The following is a 19,951-nucleotide window of genomic DNA, read 5'->3' as shown; positions in this document are numbered from 1 at the left end:
TTTCAGTTCCGTGGTAAAATTGTCGATCATTGACCAGTTCGCGGTGATAAAGAGGTTGGAAACCACTGATTTACCCTGAGCTAAAGCTAAAAATGACCCAGAGATCGGTTGAATCTGAATGCTGGTGAGCGCACTGTGAATCACATGACAAGAACTTGAAATACACATATTTAAGTAGACTAATTACCTCCAACAAACACATAACACAAACACTGCAGTGCTTTTTTATTTTCTCCATAAATAAAACTAGTATCAGAATTGCAGCAATGTTTTGTCAGCTTGTCATAGTTTGAGAAAACAGTTGATGGTCGCCCAGATATTGATGTAGATATGGCCTCCCTCCAACCCCACCGGTAAAATTGTCAATCATTGACTGGTCTGTGGTGATAGAAAGGTTGGGGACTTCTGATTTACACTAAGCTAAATCTGAAATCTAAAGCTAGAAATCACCCAGAGATTGGCTGAATGGATTAAAGAATGGTAAGTCTCAACTGTAGCTGTTGTAAAATGAGCCTATTTCCAAAAAAAAAAAAAAGAGAGTGGAGTGTTCCTTTAAAAAGGCAAGTTATTAATCTAATATTTATATTTGACCTAATAATAACGCTGAATGCATCAATAAAACCAAGTCACAAGAATCCAAACCAATGAATAAACCATCATCTGACAGATAACCCTCTACACGTAACAAAGTTCAATAAAACATGAGTCTGTCCTGAAGCGCTTCAAACACCTCTTTATACCTCACTGCTGGGCTGCTCCTGAATAACAGCATAGAGAGCAGGAACCAGAGCTTTCTTCAGACGCAGACTGCCAGAATAGCGGTGGATCTGCTCGTCAGGTAACGCCTAAGGAGAACAAAAAAACATTGGTTGACATGACTAAGCTGCCTCAACCCGAATCGGCCTGGAATTGAATGAACTTGATGCTGAAAATATTCCTCCATTAAAATCTGACATTCCAGATGCAAATGTGGTTAATTGGACATTGAGCTCAGATCACTTGGGAAGGAAGAATTTAATTTGAGTGAGCTACAAGGGGAAAAAAAAAAAAAAAAAACATTGCATATTAAATTCTGCTCACCTTGAACTCCGAGAGCCATTCCTCAACCACACTTCGCTCTGAGCTGAGCATGGTCCTCCTGACAGAGAAAACGAAAAAGAAATGCACAAGAAGAAAATGTGTATATAGCAGTGTGTCCTAACAACACACGATGCGACAAGCAGTTTGTATACCAGCCAGTTAAATACAGGAGCTATTGAAGTGCTGAATAGTCTACTGTACTCCCTACAAAATAGTATAATCAGATAATCAAAAGATCATGATGTGCACTGATCGAGTTATTGCTTTATATTTCATTTCACATTCTTCAGAGATACAAAACAATAGTTTCAGTGTGTGAAACGATTTTCTACCTCCACCCTCCTTTTCAATTGTCAATCACATTATGTTATTAATTAAATACTCCGTCATTAAAAACAATCCAATCTTATTTCGTATGTGATGAATACCATCATAAGGAATGTCATTTCCACCTACAAAAACATTATTCCATAATCAAAGTTTCTCTGTTTATAAGGTTACTGCACCAAAAACTAGATGCAAAAAACAAGAGTGCAGTATACATTCACTGGCCACTTTATTAGGCACACCTTACTAGTACCGGGTTGGACCCCTTTTGCCTTTAGAACTGCATTAATCCGTCGGGGCATAGATTCAACAAGCTATTGGAAATATTCCTCAGAGATTTAGGTGCACATTGACATTATAGCATCATGGCAGATTTGTCAGCTGCTCATCTATGATGTGAATCTCCCGTTGCCCCACATCCAAAAGATGCTCAAATGGATTGAGCTCTGGTGACTTCGGAGGCCATTTGAGTACAGTGAACTCATTGTCATGTTCAAGAAACTACTCTAAGATGATTTGTGCTTTATGACATGGCGTGTTATTCTGCTGGAAGTAGCCATCAGAAGATGGGCGCACTGTAATCATGAAGGGCTGGACAGCAACAATACTCAGGTAGGCTGTGACGTTGACACAATGCTCAATTGGTGCTAATGTGCCCCAAAAGTGTGCCAAGAAAATATCCCCCCACCATTACCCCACCACCACAAGCCTGAACCATTGATTAGCAAGGCAGGATGGACCCATGATTTCATGTTGTTGATGGCAAATTTTGACCCTACCATAAGAATGTCAAAGCAGAAATTCGAGACTCATCAGACCAGGCAACGTTTATCCAATGTTCTATAGTCCAATTTTGGTGAGCCTGTGCGAATTGCAGCCTCAGTTTCCTGTACTTGGCTGACAGGAATGGCATCCAGTGTGGTTTTCTGCTGCTGTAGCCCATCTGCCTCAAGGTTCAACATGTTCTGCAATCAGATATGCTCTTCTGCATACCTCAGTTGTATCGAGTGGTTATTTGAGTTACTGTTTTTCTATCAGCTCGAACCAGTCTGGTCATTCTCCTATGACCTCTGGCATCAACAGGGTATTTGCGCCCACATTACTGTCGCTCACTTGATTTTTTCTCTTTTTAGACCATTTTCTGTAAACCCTAGAGATGGTTGAGAGTCAAAATCCCAGTAGATCAGCAGTTTCTGTAATACTCAGACCAGCCTGTATGCCACCAACAACCATGCCACGTTCAAATTCACTTAAATCACCTTTCTTCTCTATTCTCATGCTTTGTTTAAACTGCAGCAGATCGTCTTGACCACATGTAAATGCCGCAATGCATTGAGTTGCTGATTGGCTAATTACCAAGGTTAACAAGGTGTTGGACAGGTGTACCTAATATTATGGCTGGTGAGTGTACTTCATTGATTGAACAATAATCTAATTAATACCTATTAAACTCTTTAACATGTTTGCTTTCAAACTTTGTTTGCTAGTTATTTTATTTAAAAAACCTGAGGTAAACTATCTGCTTCTGCTTTCAGTATGGCTATAAATGTCACATAAAATGGTATTGAACCCCACATTAGTAGCACTTAACACTGAATGAAACCCATAATCAGTACCTGAGGTGATCAATGCCATAGTAGTTTATGTTGTTGTTCAGCCGTAATAAATCGCAGAAATAGAAACGGTTTCTAAAACAGAAATTTTGTGCACCAAAATCTCCCTTTAACATAGAAAATACAGCTTTACTGTTGTGTCGGATTTAGTTATGACCCAGTGTATGAAAGAGTTGTATTAGCTGAATGTTATTACACCGAAATCATGGTCTAAATCACACCTGTCAGTATGTGTAGGGGTTGCATTGATTAATATTTAGCAGAGTGTGTTTTTGTGTTGACACATTAGCTAGTTCAGGTCTGTCATTAATAATTAAACGACAAAAGTTGGTTCTGGTCAAGTCTTTGTGTTAATAAGTGATTCACTGAATCAATGGTTGGTTATAAAATATGACTAAATCGTTTAAAAATTTAAGCAAGTTTTGGCTCACTCGATTCATTCAGTAACAGGTTCATTCAGAAACAAAACACTGCAGTGCAGCTCTGAAATGCAACATTTATAAAATGCAACACACTCAATATTTACTTCTTATTTGTTGAACTGTGATATAAAATCAATTGTCACATTAGCTATCATTCTCACATGCTGGTATTTGAGAAAACTGCACTGTTGATTTTGTGATTTTATTGTCATATCTTATGAATATCAAAACAAAAACAACTTTTAACTCCTTTTCATGACTTCAATTCTAGGGTGATTCTAACTGCATTCAAATGGTTTTCATTACACAGCATATTCTTTTGGGTTCTCAAGATGCGTTTTTTGGTTTGTTTTGTAGCAAAGTGATTTACTATATTACAGTAGACAATAAATATTGCACACTCCTAACTCTCAGTGTCTGACTAGAGAATATTTGCCATGCAAATGTTTTCCACATTGACCATGAATATAATTTGCATTTACTGGCATTTTCTCTGTCTAAAATACTTTAATAGAGGACACAATAGAGTAATGAGTTTAAATCAGTTAAGATCAACATAAACCACGTGATTTCTTCAAATAGTCAAGTGATATAAACGGTCTATTTTGATTTGCTTATTTTCCTGTTCACTACATAGCTCCTACTCTTTAAAGTGCCACAATTATGCTACTTGTAAGTCAAGGAGGTCTCGTTTTCTCATAATATGCATTTCAAGTCATTTAATTTCTCATTTCAAGTCTCAATAAATCATTCAACAGTACTGTTCTTCTAAACCAAACTTTTCCACAAGGCTGCTTTGCTCTGATTGGTCAGACTGCCCAGTCTGTTGAGACCGTTCTACTGCTTATGGTTCAAATTGAAAACTAAACCCCAACATCATATCGGAATTTTAATTTCGGAAACTTTCTCAATCCTCTTTGACTTTACAAATGTATGACAGAAGATACAGCAGTGAATATACTATACAATCCTAGCTCGATTTTAATGTTAAAACATCAGAGGATAATCAGCCTATTATGAGATCTTACTCATTACAGCTGTAAGATCTGAAAACAGAACTGAACCCATCTGAGCTGAACAATCTCTACGTCAACATTAACAAGTGTACTGGTCATTTCTATCAGGATTCTCAAATAGGGAACAAATGTGCCATATGGCTGCACAGTATACATTAAAATACCTTTATCATATTAATATTATTTATATCACAGAGAGGTGCAAATGAATGGCATTTCTTATGTGCCATGTGTTTTGCATGCATTGGTTGTTTATCCAAATTAGGCCAATCAGATGGGCCTTTACTATTCTTATATCCACCTCCCCAGTAGATGCTGTTATGCGACTGGCTAGATAAAGCCCAAAAGTGAACCTACAACCTCAGTGCAGACTTCAAATGAATATTAATGACAAGCGAGGAAAAAATGACAACAGCGAAAAAGAATCTGAATATCTGCCGAGGTTTTAAAGCCTAAACGATTGCCTCTACATATTTTAGCCTGAATTATTAGATTTAATTATATCAGAAAAATATCTATAACAAATTTTTTTGTATGATCGATAAATAAATAATTTTTTATGCTAATAAAGTAGTATTTATTTATAAAATAAAATATTATATATATATATATATATATATATATATATATATATATATATATATATATATATATATATATAAAAAGAAAGAAATATTACAGCAACATGCAAAAATAAAAATCGCATATTTTCCCAGTATCACCCTATAGTCCTACTGCATAATTAAATCTATTCTAAATTGAAATCTTTTAAGTGAGACGTTTAACTGAATTAAGTGTCAATTTGAGGGATTATGTTTAGACCTGTGCTAACCGCAGCTTGTTTACTCATTGGGGTGAATAGCAGAATAACCAATAAAACATCAATGGCAAATCAGATGAGTTTAGATCAGTCATGACTGAAAGTGTTAGACTGAACTCTACTCCCTTGCAAATTCTCTTATAAACAAGAAACTGTACATTAAATGCAAGACATTTAAAACAAAAAAAGCACAATTAACACGACTGATCAACAGAAAAGCAGTAATTATATATTTTTACATGAATAACTTGATAACAGCTGGCGATTTGTGGATTTAAAAACATAACCTGATTATTTTACAATGTTTCAGCAGTTTCATCAATTCCATGGACTAATTTGTCCATTTGTGATTTGCATGAGAGATCTTGAACATTTTTTTTTTTAGATTTCACAGCAATGCATCTCATATCTAGGGCCAGACAGAATCTGCAGACATTTTTTGCTTTTTCTGTGGAGAATGTTGTAAAAACGCAAAATGCTTTTGGAAATATCGTAACTAAAAATAATACCTTCCTAATTTTATTTAATGTTTACAATGCAAATAGATTTGGTAAACGAAGCAAGTATCTTATATTATATATCTACTAAATATTACTCTACTAAATGTATTATAAATAAAATCATAAAAGTATTTTCATATTAGTCAATAATATTACTGAAATTAAAATAAAAACAAACAAAAAAAATTTTAAATTTACACAAGTAAATACACTCAATAATTAAAATTTGTTGAAATCCGCAAGTTTCTACATGCGCAGATTCCATAGTGGCCAACTCATATCTCAAATATTCCCTGGGCATCAGAATGTTATTACGGCTTTCCATCCATAAACAAATCTATTCAAAGCTTGCAAAAAAAAAAAAAAGGAAAAAAAAATTGAAAATGAGAATTAGGTGATGTTAGAGCAGCTGACTGTAGTATTAGTAAGCAACTAGTTAACGGTAAACATGGCAAGCATAATGAAAATTGGTTGCTCACATGGGTGTAATGCTCTCTAAGTCAGAGTTTATTCAGCAAATGAGTTTCCATCTCCCATTATTTGCATAAATAATATCTAAAACCACCTCAAGCAAGCATCATTTTTATTGTGAATCAAAGGATTTACAATTAAAATTAAAAATTCTGTGTTTTCATCATTTGTTTTTCATGTGATCGTTTAAAATGCATTAAAAAAGGGAGATGGAAACCAAGCTATTTTTTTTTTTATCAGTTTTGCATTTTTTCTGCAAATTTTAGTAATACTGGGAGGAAAATGGTCACACAATGGAATCATTTGCTCAAAGTCTGGAGCCTGTGATGTCAATAATACAATCAACTAAAGTGTTTGAGGGTCAAAGAAGACACTGTTTGCAGGCAGTCAGTGAAGACAGTAGGCAGCCATTACGTATGGATCTACATAGATCATTTACACAAGTTAAACGAAAACTGCTGACGACTCATTTTGGTAGTTCCGAATTGATTCTATCAGTGAGGAGATAACTTTAGTTGTCCTGCAATTCATCTTTAAAACTCTGCAGAGCTTTCACATTCACACACAGAAACAGTACACACTACATGATGGTAATGTGAATAAAAAACAAATAAAAATGCTGCTTACCAAGATTACAGTTTTCCATTTTTGTTAGAAATGTTTATTAATACTTCTAAATTTGCTGTACATTTCACTTTAGTTTTAGTTATCCCTTTGTCCAATCTCAGTACACTGCTTTACTACACAGCATACTTATTTACATACAACTTTAACGCAACCCTGCAGTCTTATGAATTAATATGGACAGAATGTTTGACTAGTGTTTTGACAAAAAACTACAAAGGGTGCTTACAAAGGTTATTATAATTTTCCATTTATAAATGAATTATTTTGATACTATTTCTAGATTTGCTGTACATTTCACATTAGTTTTAGTTTATTTTTATTTATAGTTTATTTTAGTTCTTATCTTGTGAACAATTGAGTTTAGCTTTAATATATTTAGTTTCAGTTTTTGTTATTCTACAGTTTGGTGTTTGCACAGTTTAAATTAGCTTTTGTGCAAACCTCTTAGTAATACAAATAAAATAATTGCTTGCACAAACACTGACTAAAAAACCATACACAAGCAACAAATTAAAGTTAACACTGTGAAGATCACAAACAATCTTCTTCAAATAAAAGATTACATTGTAAATGTAGATAAACATGCCCACTGTTTACTTTTTTGGCAGATGTCGAAAACTTGGAACACGTTTTAGGTTTATATATATAGTTAATTTTAAAATTATTCAACCTCCTGTGAATTTCTTTTCTTTTTCAATTTTTTTTCCAATTAATGTTAAACAGTGCAAGGAATTTTCACAGTATTTCCTATATATTTTTTTCTTCATGAGAAAGTCTTATTCGTTTTATTTCAGCTAGAATAGATAAATTTTTTTTTTACAAATTTTAAACCATTTAGCTCAATATCATTAGCCCCCTTAACTATTTATTTCGATTGACTACAGAACAAACCATCATTATACAATGACCTGCCTGATCCCCCTAATTAGCCTAGTTAGGCTAGCCTATGTCTAATTAGCCTAGGTAAGGCTTTAAATTGCACTTTAAGCTGAATACTAGTGTCTTAAAACATATCTAGTAAAATATTATGTACTGTCATCATGGCAAAGATAAAATAAATCTGTTATTAGAAATGAGTTACTAAAACTATTACATTTAGAATTGTGTCGAAAATATCTTCTTTACCTAGAACTTGGGGAAAATATGCAGGGGGGCTGATAATTCAGGAAGACTAATAATTCTAACTTCAACTGTATAGCTATATGTATAATGTGCTTGATGGTTTTGTTTGTCTGTTTTTTTTTTTAAGCATCTAAAGAGGTTTCTCTAAACATGCAAATTCTTCGGAAAGAGGGTTTTATTTATTGTTTTCTAATTAATATTTTACTTCAGTTAGCTTTTCAGGGACTGTTGTTAGTTTTAGTTTTTCCATTCATTGTCAATTTTACATTTTAATTTAGTTAATGAAATATTTTCGACAAACAGTTTTAGTCTCAAATTTAATTTGCTAAAATAACCTTGATGCTTAGTGGGGCTGCACAATATATCGTTTCAACATCGATATCGCAACGTGATCATTCACAATAGTCACATTGCAGGATATGCAATGTTGAGTTTGTGTTATATTTCATCATTTGCATGTGTGTTTTTGATGTCTGTGCTTGTATAATGATTTCAAAAACATTTAGGTATAATAAATTGTACCATTTGTGACTTTAACTACTCCTAATTGTAATGATTTATTTTTATTTTAATGATTCAGTTCCTGTACTTGAATACTGTTGGACTCTGAAATGATTGTGTTTATAGAATATTATGCATGAAACAACACATGCAAATGCAAAAAAACACAACAAATACCACAGATCACAACAAAAAAATGTGTTTGAGGACCCCAAAAAGTTTATAGATTGTTTTTTTTTTTAGATTTTACAGATATGCGAATAGTAAACATTAATTCATCAGTCTCTGACTAAACACATGCATGAAGACACTCATAACACATGCAATTACAGAAACGCACTGCAAATAGCACAGACCACAACGAAAATGTGTTGAAGTTTATAGATTGTTTATCAGATTTATTTATTTATTTTACTTTAAACCGAAAAAAAATTAAAAGATAATCGGGCCTGACTCAGCATGAATGCTGTTTTTTCAGCAGGTTCCCGCTCAGCAGAACATAGAAACATACAGACACACTTAACTTATCATCCATCAACACATGAGAACAAAACAAACAATCACCAGGCATACAACATGAAGAGAAACAGGCTACTATCTCAGTGGCTACAGAGATAGTTGACCATCAGATGATGAGCATGGGATTTTTAAAAAAAGTCTCAGTGTTGGTAAAGTTTTCCGATGTTGTGGGATTTCATTCCAAGCTTTTGTGAATAAATAAAAGAAAGATCTCCGTCCATAACAGTTTTTAAAAGCCGGTAACGGCAAACACCTATTTATTGCACATCTGGTGAAACGATCAGTCCTTGTATTAGGTAATGGTACCAAAGCACAAAAGGCTGCTGATGTAGCACTATTTGAAGTTTGATAGTAGAGTTTAATCCCTGTGTTCATAATGTCATTTTGAAATGATAAAACATTAGAAAGTGATAGAGCAAAGCAGAGACGTGTCTGTTTTAAATCTTATAGTCCCTATTGTACAGTAGCTATTAGCTTTAAGATATCATTTGTTGCGAGTGACCAAACAGGCAATGAGGATAAGTTTTTGAAACAAAAAGAGACAAATTTCTCCTAATTTTCCCATAAACAAATAGTTTTTGCTGAATTTTATGGAGATGAAAATAGTAAACTATTCATCAATCGCTGACTTTTATTCTAGCCGAACTAAAACAAATAAGACTTTCTCCAGAAGAAAAAATATTATCAGACATACTGAGAAAATTTCCTTGCTCTGCTAAACATTATTTGGGGAATATAAAAAAAAGGAAAAAAAATTAAAAGGGGGCTAATAATTGTGACTTAAACGGTATATAGTAAAATACAATAAATTCAAAATAATTGCAATGTTAGAATTTTCCAATATCATGCTGCCCCAATGCTTAAACCTCTTTTTTTGCATTTATATCGACTCACCTGACTCAAACCCAGCTCACAAATGCAGACAAGCAGAGGTGTGGCTAAGACTCTCCATGTCTCTTGATCTCTGGTCAAACAGCCTGAAGATAAAAAAAGAAACACACAAAGCTTATGCACCTGCCCGACACACAGAGCATCACAGTAACCGAACTGACTGTAGGTTCATATTCCAAACTGAGTGTTTGAAGATAACACAAACACACCCAGGTGTTTCCCCACTCAGCCCGAACACCGGACGTCTGTGTTTGTGTGCAGCTCTTAAAATGGCAGGCTTTGCATATAGAGATCGCTCTGCTCTGATTAAACAACACTGCTGCGCTCGGGGTTTGAGAGTGAATCTGAGGTGAACAGATGCTTTACACGCTAAACAAAATCTGCCAACATCTCAAATCCCACTTGTGCTGTCGAGACATGACCAGAGATAGCCTAGAGCAGTGGTTCTCAAAGTGGGGGTCGGGACCCCTCGAGGGGTCGCGGGACAATAAAGGGGGGGGGGGGGGGGGGGGGGGTCGCCTGGTGATTTTAAAAATCTATTTATTATTATTAAATCATACAAGAATGACCATATTTTATCCATAACCTACTGAAGAGAAAAATATAGTTGTTTATAATTACTATAGTAGCTTATAGTTACTAGTTCTATTGGATTGCAACCCCAGTGGTAGTTACATTATATTAAAGACACAGCAATAGCATCAGATGCAGCAGATTAATTTTATAACACCAGGTTAAAGTTTCTGGCCCATTTACAGCACTGACATTAAACGAAGAATATCCATGGGTGTATTGGTGTGTGTGTGACATTGCATGCAAGGTTTCGGTATTCATAACCAGGATATTGGGGGTCATGAGTCACTGGCATCGTCATATTAGGGGTCGCAGGCTGAAAAGTTTGAGAACCTCTGGCCTAGAGGATGCAGCGCTAACTGCACTTTCAGCCTGTGTTATGCACTGTTTTCACTTCATTTACAGCTTTGCATCTAACGAACAACAAACAAATATAAATGTATCGGTTACGTCTTTAAGAACGTAGTGTAAGTGAGACTTGGTTAAGTGTAACAAATGCTGCTAGCTGGTGGTTTGGGGAATGCATTTTAGCATAATAAAGAGAAAGCTCAACTTAGAAACTTGTTTTAACCTGTTTGAGTTTCCGTTGAACAGAAAATAAGATACTTTAAAGAATGTTTAAAAAAAACAAACAAACATAGACTTCCATAGTATTTTTGTTTCTACTTTGGATGTAATAGCTGTTTTTTTCCACAACCTTCTTCAGAATATCTTGTTTTGTGTTCAACAGAAAAAAACAAAATCACATCAGAACCACTTGAGTGCAAGTAAACGGTCAGGAAATTTTCATTTTTTGGCTGAACTATCCTTTTAATTTACGTCCCAGAGATGGGTTGCGGCTGAAAGGGCATCCGCTTCGTAAAAACTTGCTGGATAAGTTGGCGGTTCATTCCGCTGTGGCGAGCCTGGATTAAGAAAGGGACTAAGCCAACAAGAAAATGAATAAATGAATGAATAAATTAATGAATGAATATATATATATATATATATATATATATATATATATATATATATATATATATATATTTATATATATTTATATATCTATTTGCAGTATTGCAGTTTTGCAGCATTGATCAGTATGTAGCTATATAATATTTCACCATCAATAAATCTGTTTGTACCATTATAAAAGTATTGTTTAATTTCATATGTCCTTAATTAATACATATTTTTGATGTCTAAATAAATGGTGATATATTATATTTTTTATTATATATTTAATCTTCTATTTTTATCTTTATTTTAAATGGGGTATATGCACACAGACATTTAATTTCAGTCAGCCAGCTTCAGGGCTTTCAGTGAATTCTCATCCCATACAAAAATCGCTGCGTTTAAGATCTGATTTCTTTAAAAAAAAAAAAAAAAAAAAAAAAACAGCGATCTTCACTTCCTGGCTGAGATACGATATAAAGTGGGTATTAGACCAAAAAAGAAGCACTGCATTAAATTATATTTTTCCACAACAATTCTTTAAAATATCGAAATTAATTTTACCCCAGTATTTTCTTTTTTTTTATACATATATTTTGTTTCATTTAATATTTTTTATAATCTATTTAAAGGGGTGGTCCAGAATGTAATTTTAAGCCTTAGTTGTGTTTATAAGATGCAAAGCAATGTGTGCTCATGTTTCACTTAAAGGAAAGCACGTTATTTTTTCATACATCTCACTTTGATTATACACAGCTACTCAGCTAACATGAAAACTACTGTCAAATTTCCTAGTTCCTCTGAAAGGCCCACCCTTAAGTGACTCTGATTGGTCCTCAATATAATGTGCTGCTATGTGCGGATCGGCTCCACGTCACGCCCAAAAAACCACACGCTTTTCTGCTGTGTAAACAATCAGTGAACATCCTGCCTGCTCAAAAAAAAATCTGACAAGTGTCTGTAACGAGTGAAAATGGGGTGCGGCTCCTTTAAGAGCGTTTGCCATTGTGCGTGCGTCTATGTGTATGTGTGTGTGTGTGTGAGTGAATGTGTGAACTTTCTGTAAAAAGCGCATGTGCATGAGAGTTTTTTTTTTCTCTTTTTTCCTGATGCTCGGATTAAGTTATTTTCTGTAATATATCGTGACAGAAGAATAAAAGCACAAGATGTGGGATGCTACCTGTGTGAGCCTTAATTTATTTTTCTAATGCTACCACGAGTCAGGTGAGCTATCCTGTATTTTTTTTTAACTCTGCGTTACACGACGCCTTTCACATTTATCCGGAATATGCAGGTGTAAGTAATATGAATCATCCATATATCTTTTGCGACTTCATTATCTGAGATGTGAAACGCATAAAAAAAAGCTGCCTGAAGACAATCAATGCAGTCGCACGCACGCACACACATAAGAGACACGAATGTGCTGGTGAAGTTTGTGTGTTTACAGCAGTTTGACTGATAAATATGAATTTGTTGCTAAATCGTTTGCGGTGGCAAAGAGCATTTCCCATTGTTTACATCGTTACTACAGCATACCGTTAACGCTAGACACTGTACATGTCATGATCAATTTTAACAAATAAAAACACTTACAGGTTTTAGTTCACAGCTTCTGCTTTGAGGAGATTTTAACCGAATTCAGCACTGAACTGTTAGAGATTCTTGAGCTGTTTTGTCAAATCATGCTTGCTATGTATTTTATAATTCTCTGGATCATAATTAATATTGAGCTGTAAGCGCTTCTGTCTTTGTGTCGTGTCCTTTGGAAGCCCAAATACAGAAACAGACGAAGCTTTGTGAAAACAGCAGTGTTTGGACGCATTTTTAGCTTCATCTCTGCTATAACGTTACGTAGGCTTTGCTAAGCTAACTCTGTAAAAACCAAGGTCTCCCTTTGCATTGAACTTAGAAGTTTTTACATTCAGAGATGTTGTTTATGTTCACACAGCTAAACTACACATCAACTAAAGTTTAAAATATGATATCATTGTGGACCACCTCTTTACAGTGGCGTAGCGCAAAATGCGGAGGCCCCCCTGCAGGGATCACAGATGGGGCCCCCAGTTTTCAAGGGGGTCGGGGGGGTTTGGGGGCGGCAGAGCCAGAGATATACACATATACACATATCTATGATCGGGAGTTTTCCTGGATGTTAGTATTTTTATTTTTATTTCAATTATGAAAATTATAATTTTACATCACTTTTCTACATTGATGGATCAGTGACCGCATGGGCATTCCTGACAAAAAGCTTGTGTTTGTGTGTACAGAAATGTACTATCCACCCTCCCTGTTAAATTTGATCTAATCATGTCCTGAAACACACCTCCTCTCCTGCTTTCACTTCTCATACTGATGGAGGGAGCGATTTGTTTGTGAATGAATCTCCATTATCAACGACTCCTTCACTAGCCGACAATAATACAAGTTTCTGGCACCGCAGCATCTCGTTGTCATATTTCTTTTTCATTGTTTGCTGATTTTATTCAACAAAACTAGCATAAGCCGAGTATTTAGTGCGAATTGGAGCTACTTTGACTTATAGTGAATGCAGCAAGTGGCTGTATTAGTATCAATAACGCTACCTGTTTAGCACAAATTTCAGAACATACAAAAACGTAAAAAACTTAATCCTACCTATGGAATGTTCTGCCTTTGTGCTTTGTTTTCTTTGTTTGCTCGTTACTACACTCGTAGACAGCGCTACAGTCCCGCATCTTCACGTAATTGTCTAGTGCGACTGAATGACATTTGTCCTGGGAGCACTGTCCCAATGTGGCGGCGCTAATGACGCATGCTCAGGGTCCCTATACAATATCTAGTGTATATATCTATGTCACAAATTGAGGTGCGGGGAAAGGAGGCGGAGTGGAGCGACAATGCGGGGAATCCTTCACAAACTGAGGAGCGATCACAAACCGAAAGCGGCGAGAGCGTCAAAGTAGCCAGAAGTCATTCATTTTTAACGAGAACCGGCGGCGAGAAACAGCGGCGCGTCTTCATTGGCTATGACGCGGTTCGGCGGCAAGCAATCAGAATGAAGTAGTCCACCGCTTGAGAGGTGTTCGGAGAACACAGACCTGTGAACTTAGGTTCCGTCCACAGTTGTTCCCAAGAGTTTGATTATTGCGGTTCCTGGATTTTCAATTTTTGAATATCGCGACGACGTGGGGCCCCCTAATCACGCGGGGCCCCCCCGCGGTGCGTGCCCTGCGGGCCCGTCCGCTACGCCACTGCCTCTTTAACAAAAACAGTACAATACCAATAAAAAGAAAAAACATAAGCTAATGCTAATGAATAAATTTGACATTTAGCCAGTTGGTTTGATGTAAATGTACAATCAAGGGCGGACTGGGACAAAAATTCAGCCCTGGCACTGTAGCCACATCAGTCCACATTACCACACCGACAGCCCCACCCACTGACATGCACAATCACTATTTATTTTGGTGTAGAGATGGTGAAATAATATGACATTCTTGAATCTTGCCAGATTTTGATTACGTCCGGGTAACCTCGGATTGGGTCGGCCCATATTGAAATTAGGAGGCCGTCGCCGATTGGGCCAAATGCTTAACATTTATTATTATCTTTTTTATTTTTTATTTTTTTTATTTATCCTCATCATAATATTACATCTAGCAAGAGATAAAAGCTGCCTGCACGTAAAAACAATAAAAAAAAAAAAAAAAAAAACTGACTGGCCCACATTTAAAAATTGGTCTGGGCCTTCTGGCATTTGCCAGAATTGCCAGATGGCCAGTCCGCCCCTGTGTACAATGAAATTGTAATGAATGATTACAATGTAGTACAATGAAATTACTTAAGGTTACTTTGACCCTAAAGAGAGTTCACCCAAAACTGAAAATTCCATCATCATTTACTCAGCCTTCACTTGTTTCAAACCTGTTCAGCTTTTTCATTTGAACACAAAAGTTTTTTTTTTTTTTTAAAGAAAGCTGGAAACCAATGACTGCAGTGTTAATGGTCATAAGTTAAGCTATCTTCAAAATGTAAAGTTTTATGAACTAATTTCGAGAGGAGCACATGATATGATAGATCACAGCTGTTCCCCCATCTGTAATCAGCGGGAAACCATTCAGACTGATTCAAGCCTAAAATAAATAGACCAATTTCAAACTACTGCTTTATCTTTATTTTGGAAGAATCCTCCGTCCACCCAATCTCCTCCTTTTCCTCCCTTACCATGGGGAGCACTACAGACCTGCCTGATCTTGGATCCCCTTACATGCTAATTGACCAGGCGGGAGCCCTGGGCTCAACTATCTCAGGCCCCATTTACACTAATACGTTTTAGTTTTAAAATGCATAACCTTTGTTATGGTTAAGCTTTCTGTCCACACTCCCCCAGAGTTTTCGAGCATGGAAAATAGAGCCTTTTGAAAACACTAAAGAGGCAGTTTTCATTTGAAAATGCAGCTGCTCAGTGTCAGTGTCAGGGAAACATCTGAAAACGGAGGCATGGCTGCCGACATTCAATATCTGAATGGAGCTTTTTCTTAATAGTAAGTGCACAAACAGTCTTCCAGTCTTGCATCCTTTCCTCGTAAGTTCAGACTTCACAAGATTGATATAGAAAACAAACTCCCGAGGACACGTCGGGTGACTCTTCAAAAGGAACTGTATAACGTCATTCCCATCACCTTGCAGACTACATTGTTTCTCAACATCTGAACAATAAAATGAAAACATGATATAAGGAACTGCCTATTTCCATTTTGATATTAAAAAACTTAGATGACTTAAATGACTAAATGTAGACACCAAAAATGTTAAGGCATCGTGTAGCTAGATATTTATATGACTTTCATTTTCAACATAACTGCCTCCAATCATTTTCAATGAAAAATACGAAACATAGCATGTCTCTTTTCCTGAATATCAGTTTTAATAAACAATAGTGGCCATTATATAAGTATAACTGCAGCGGATGCCAGAGTGCATGTGTGGTCACATGATGTACGTTTTCAGACGGAGATCTTTTCAGAAATGCTAGGTGAAACGTCAGTGTGAATGTGGATCATTTTCATTTTAAAATGCCATTTTGAATCTAATATGTATTTTGGCCCATTTCCACTGACCTGTTACAGTACGATACAGGTCGGTACGGGTCACCTTTATCAGGCATGCGTTTCCACCACCAAGGGTTCCCTTTTGGTGGGCGTGGTGTACAACAGAAAGCTTTAGTCGATGTCATTCTCGCTCGAATAAATGTCTACAGTAAAGCTGTATGGGTCGTTCACATATCATATAAGAAGCACTTATCACAAAACAGATGCTTTATACACACAAATACTTTTGTATAAATGTTCATTACTAACTTTTCTATGAACCTAATTTAATTATAACTGCAGATCAATGACAGTGTTAAATAGCCTACTGTAAGGTCTGCATTTATATAAAATAAATATATAAATCCAACATATATAAACACATACAGACCCTTACAGTCTCCGATATGATATCAATTACAGAAAAGCTACACACATCATACATTTAGTCCTTATTTAGGTGCAAAAAAAAAAAACATGCAACATAGCCCACACTCAGTGCAAACCTCTCATCTGTGTCTGTAATCTTTACCAGAACATGTAAGCTCTGATAGGCAAGGCAAACTTTATTTATAGAGCACAATTTTATCACAATTAAGAAAGTAATTCTGTCATTGCAAGTTCATAATAGTCTAAAGGCGATGATAAACAATTTGCTCCTGTGTTTTGTTGGGCTTCTCTTTAGGTTGTTCGTGCTTCACTCTCACATTTGTCCTATTCTTTCTGTAAGGTTCAGATGACAGACACACTTCAATAACCATGCGCACGTTATTATCATCAGCTCAAGACGTTCGTTACATCAAATATAGACGCAATTGCGAGCTCCCTGAAGAAAGGGAAAACCGTTTACACTTTTAGACGGCCTCATAAAACAACAACAGGACACGGCCGATTTTGTTCTTCTTGGCTTTGTGTCTGTACATCGAGATAATGACAAGGTTTGTTTGAGCTTGGGTCACCCATGGCTCGTTATTATATGCATAAAGTATTGCCGTGTAATGTCTCAGTTGTGCATTTAAAAACATGGCCTTTCTTTTGTTTTCATTATGGCTAGCTCCACACGAGCTTGTGATGCATCTCTGTAACCAATCAGTGTTTAGCTGCGTTTGTAGCTCCACCTTTTTGTACCCCTTCTCGTGTTTGGTACCCTTTCAAAAGGGTGCCGAAAAAGTGATAGAGTTCAGTAAGGTATGCCTTTTGACTGTGGAAACGGCCATAAAAGCATACCAAACCGTACCACTCAGTGAAACGGGCTATTGCTCTAAATAGGGCTTCAGAGTTTAGGGTTCTTTCCTGGGACAGTATGCCAAACATGCAAATAGTAAGGGTGTCACGATCCTTCAAATCTTTGATTCGGTTCGATTCGATTTTCGATTATGAATAATTAATTAATTTAATTAATTATTTGTAGCCTACCGTTTAAACTACCTGACCTGTATGGTCTTTGTTTTACCCATAAACAAATCATACAGTAAATGAATAAAGGCAAGATACACACATAATTACCACCTGTCAACCCCTTTTTCTACAGGACTTGTGTATAGGCAGTGATCTGTGTCGTTATAATGGCGTCGGTAAAAAAAGGTGCACAACCAACAGGAACCAGTCAATAGTATCTGAGGTGTTCGCTAATATAACTAAGTACAAATGAGTGAACGATTAAAGCAGTCTACTGATCCTGACTTCCTGGACCTGCTGTCTCGAGCGCATGGCTGTGTGTGCGTCTGTGTGGTCACGTGATGTGCGTTTTCAGCAGTAGTGAAGAAGGAGGGCAGCTCAGAAATGCTACACGCCACTGTGGATGTCAAATCGTTGTCGTTCTAAAATGTCATTTAAAAACAGACATATTAGTGAAAACACGGCCTGAGTGTGTACTTTTCGTGAGCGGATTTGCAACGTGGGCGGTGCGAAGGATCGCGATGGTGGTGTTGTCTATTGGACGAACCCTAATACGTACATAGCAGAGCTTGCAAATCGGTGTGTTTTTTTTGTTGACAACACGAACGTCATCAACATAACTCACTGGAAATTCAAAATGCTTCCACACCGGCGACTTCATTGAAAGAGGAGAGGGTTTAAGCTCTGTCGACGGGTCTCCTGCGTCTGCACAAGCACTTCAACAAGCGTGCTTTTTTCCCGCTTGGCAAGCCAAGCTGACGTGACATGGGGGTGTAGCAGCATCCACGATTCTATTTTTTGATTCGATAATCGAAATGGAGCATAAATTTCGATCATTTCGATTTAAAATCGAAATCAGCACACCCTTAGCAAATAGTGTCAAACAATATCCAAGTGAGAACTCTTTAATTACTCAAATGTTTGACACCACTTAAAGGTGAGCGAAATGTAATTGTTGCGTGAACTATCCCTTTAAAAAAAACTTTTTTTCCCCCAAATTAATCTTTCACTAGAGCAACATGATGAACAAAAATCAATATTCAACAGTAGTAATTGTACATAAACATACTTTCCTCCCAAACATGAACTTTTCACCAAAAAAACTCGATGTTCCAGCCAGAATCCTTGACCAACGTTCAGTCAACTCCCCATTTAGTTCCTCCTAAGTCAAACATGAGTTTATCCTGAGGGTCTACATTACCACTTTGACTCAACCAAGACTTTAAAAAAGTAAATATCTGAAAAATGCAACGTGGCTGCAACAAACCATCACTCAATACTCCCGCCGTGAGATTGTGTTGGAAACTCCCATCCAGAAAGCCTTACCTCAATCTGCTTGACCAAAACATTCCTCTGCTACACGGACGGTTAGCACGCCTGCTCTCCAACTCTTTGTCAACGGCTAAGAAGCTTACAAGATTCAGTGCCAGATAATTAAGTGTATACAGTCCCCCGAAGAGGAACGCCAAAAATAGCCATTGTGAAAAGAGCTTAGCGGGGAGAGACTGGAAGAGGGAAAATGAGAGGTGATTTCACTCAGCGGAGATCAAAGTAGTAAGCGTTGGTTTTACTATGATCAGCCGGTCGACTGCAACAGAAAGGTCATTGTTAAACAGCTTGCGCAACACACACTCGACTGAAAAAAATGCACTCCAGGCTGTCAGACACACACGCGCGACGTTTACCTGCACCGATAACGTGGATCGACACGTCTCACGCACTGTTTCCATAGCGAGGACAAACATTGGCGCGAACATATGCACACAAACATACGCACTCCTACATATGCGTGCGTTCAAACACACAGCAGCATTATTTTGGTTCTGATGCATCTCATCACTCTCAATCCTGTCAAATTAGCCAGATGGTGTCTAATCTCGCCCGGGCAAATCTCTGAATGCAAGTCCTTGGCAAAGGGTCATCACCCAACAGCTCCTCTGAGATAAAAAACAACTCCCCCAGTCCAGGGCATGCAGAGATGGTTTGATTAAAGAATTATTCTAGGGTTACATCAGTGGCAAATCAAGCTCTGGTGATTGCTGCCATCCTTCCTGTGCCAT

General features: G+C 36.7%; 1 protein-coding gene across 1 annotated transcript in view; it reads right to left on the bottom strand.

The window, feature by feature from the left end:
- The window catches only part of LOC100534965 (hyccin 2), a 48,064-nt gene that overhangs the window by 25,100 nt on the left and 3,013 nt on the right, over nt 1–19,951 (bottom strand). The window contains 3 exon segments of the mRNA XM_073916909.1: nt 741–845; nt 1,081–1,138; nt 9,913–9,995. Of these exon segments, the coding sequence (XP_073773010.1) occupies nt 741–845; nt 1,081–1,131 (156 nt within the window). The 5' untranslated portion in view covers nt 1,132–1,138; nt 9,913–9,995.

The sequence above is a fragment of the Danio rerio genome, chromosome 11 (genome assembly GCF_049306965.1).
Source record: "Danio rerio strain Tuebingen ecotype United States chromosome 11, GRCz12tu, whole genome shotgun sequence".
NCBI classification, from domain to species: domain Eukaryota; kingdom Metazoa; phylum Chordata; class Actinopteri; order Cypriniformes; family Danionidae; genus Danio; species Danio rerio.
The sequence above is the reverse complement of the archived record's forward strand: the minus strand, read 5'-3'. Positions and strand labels throughout refer to the sequence as shown.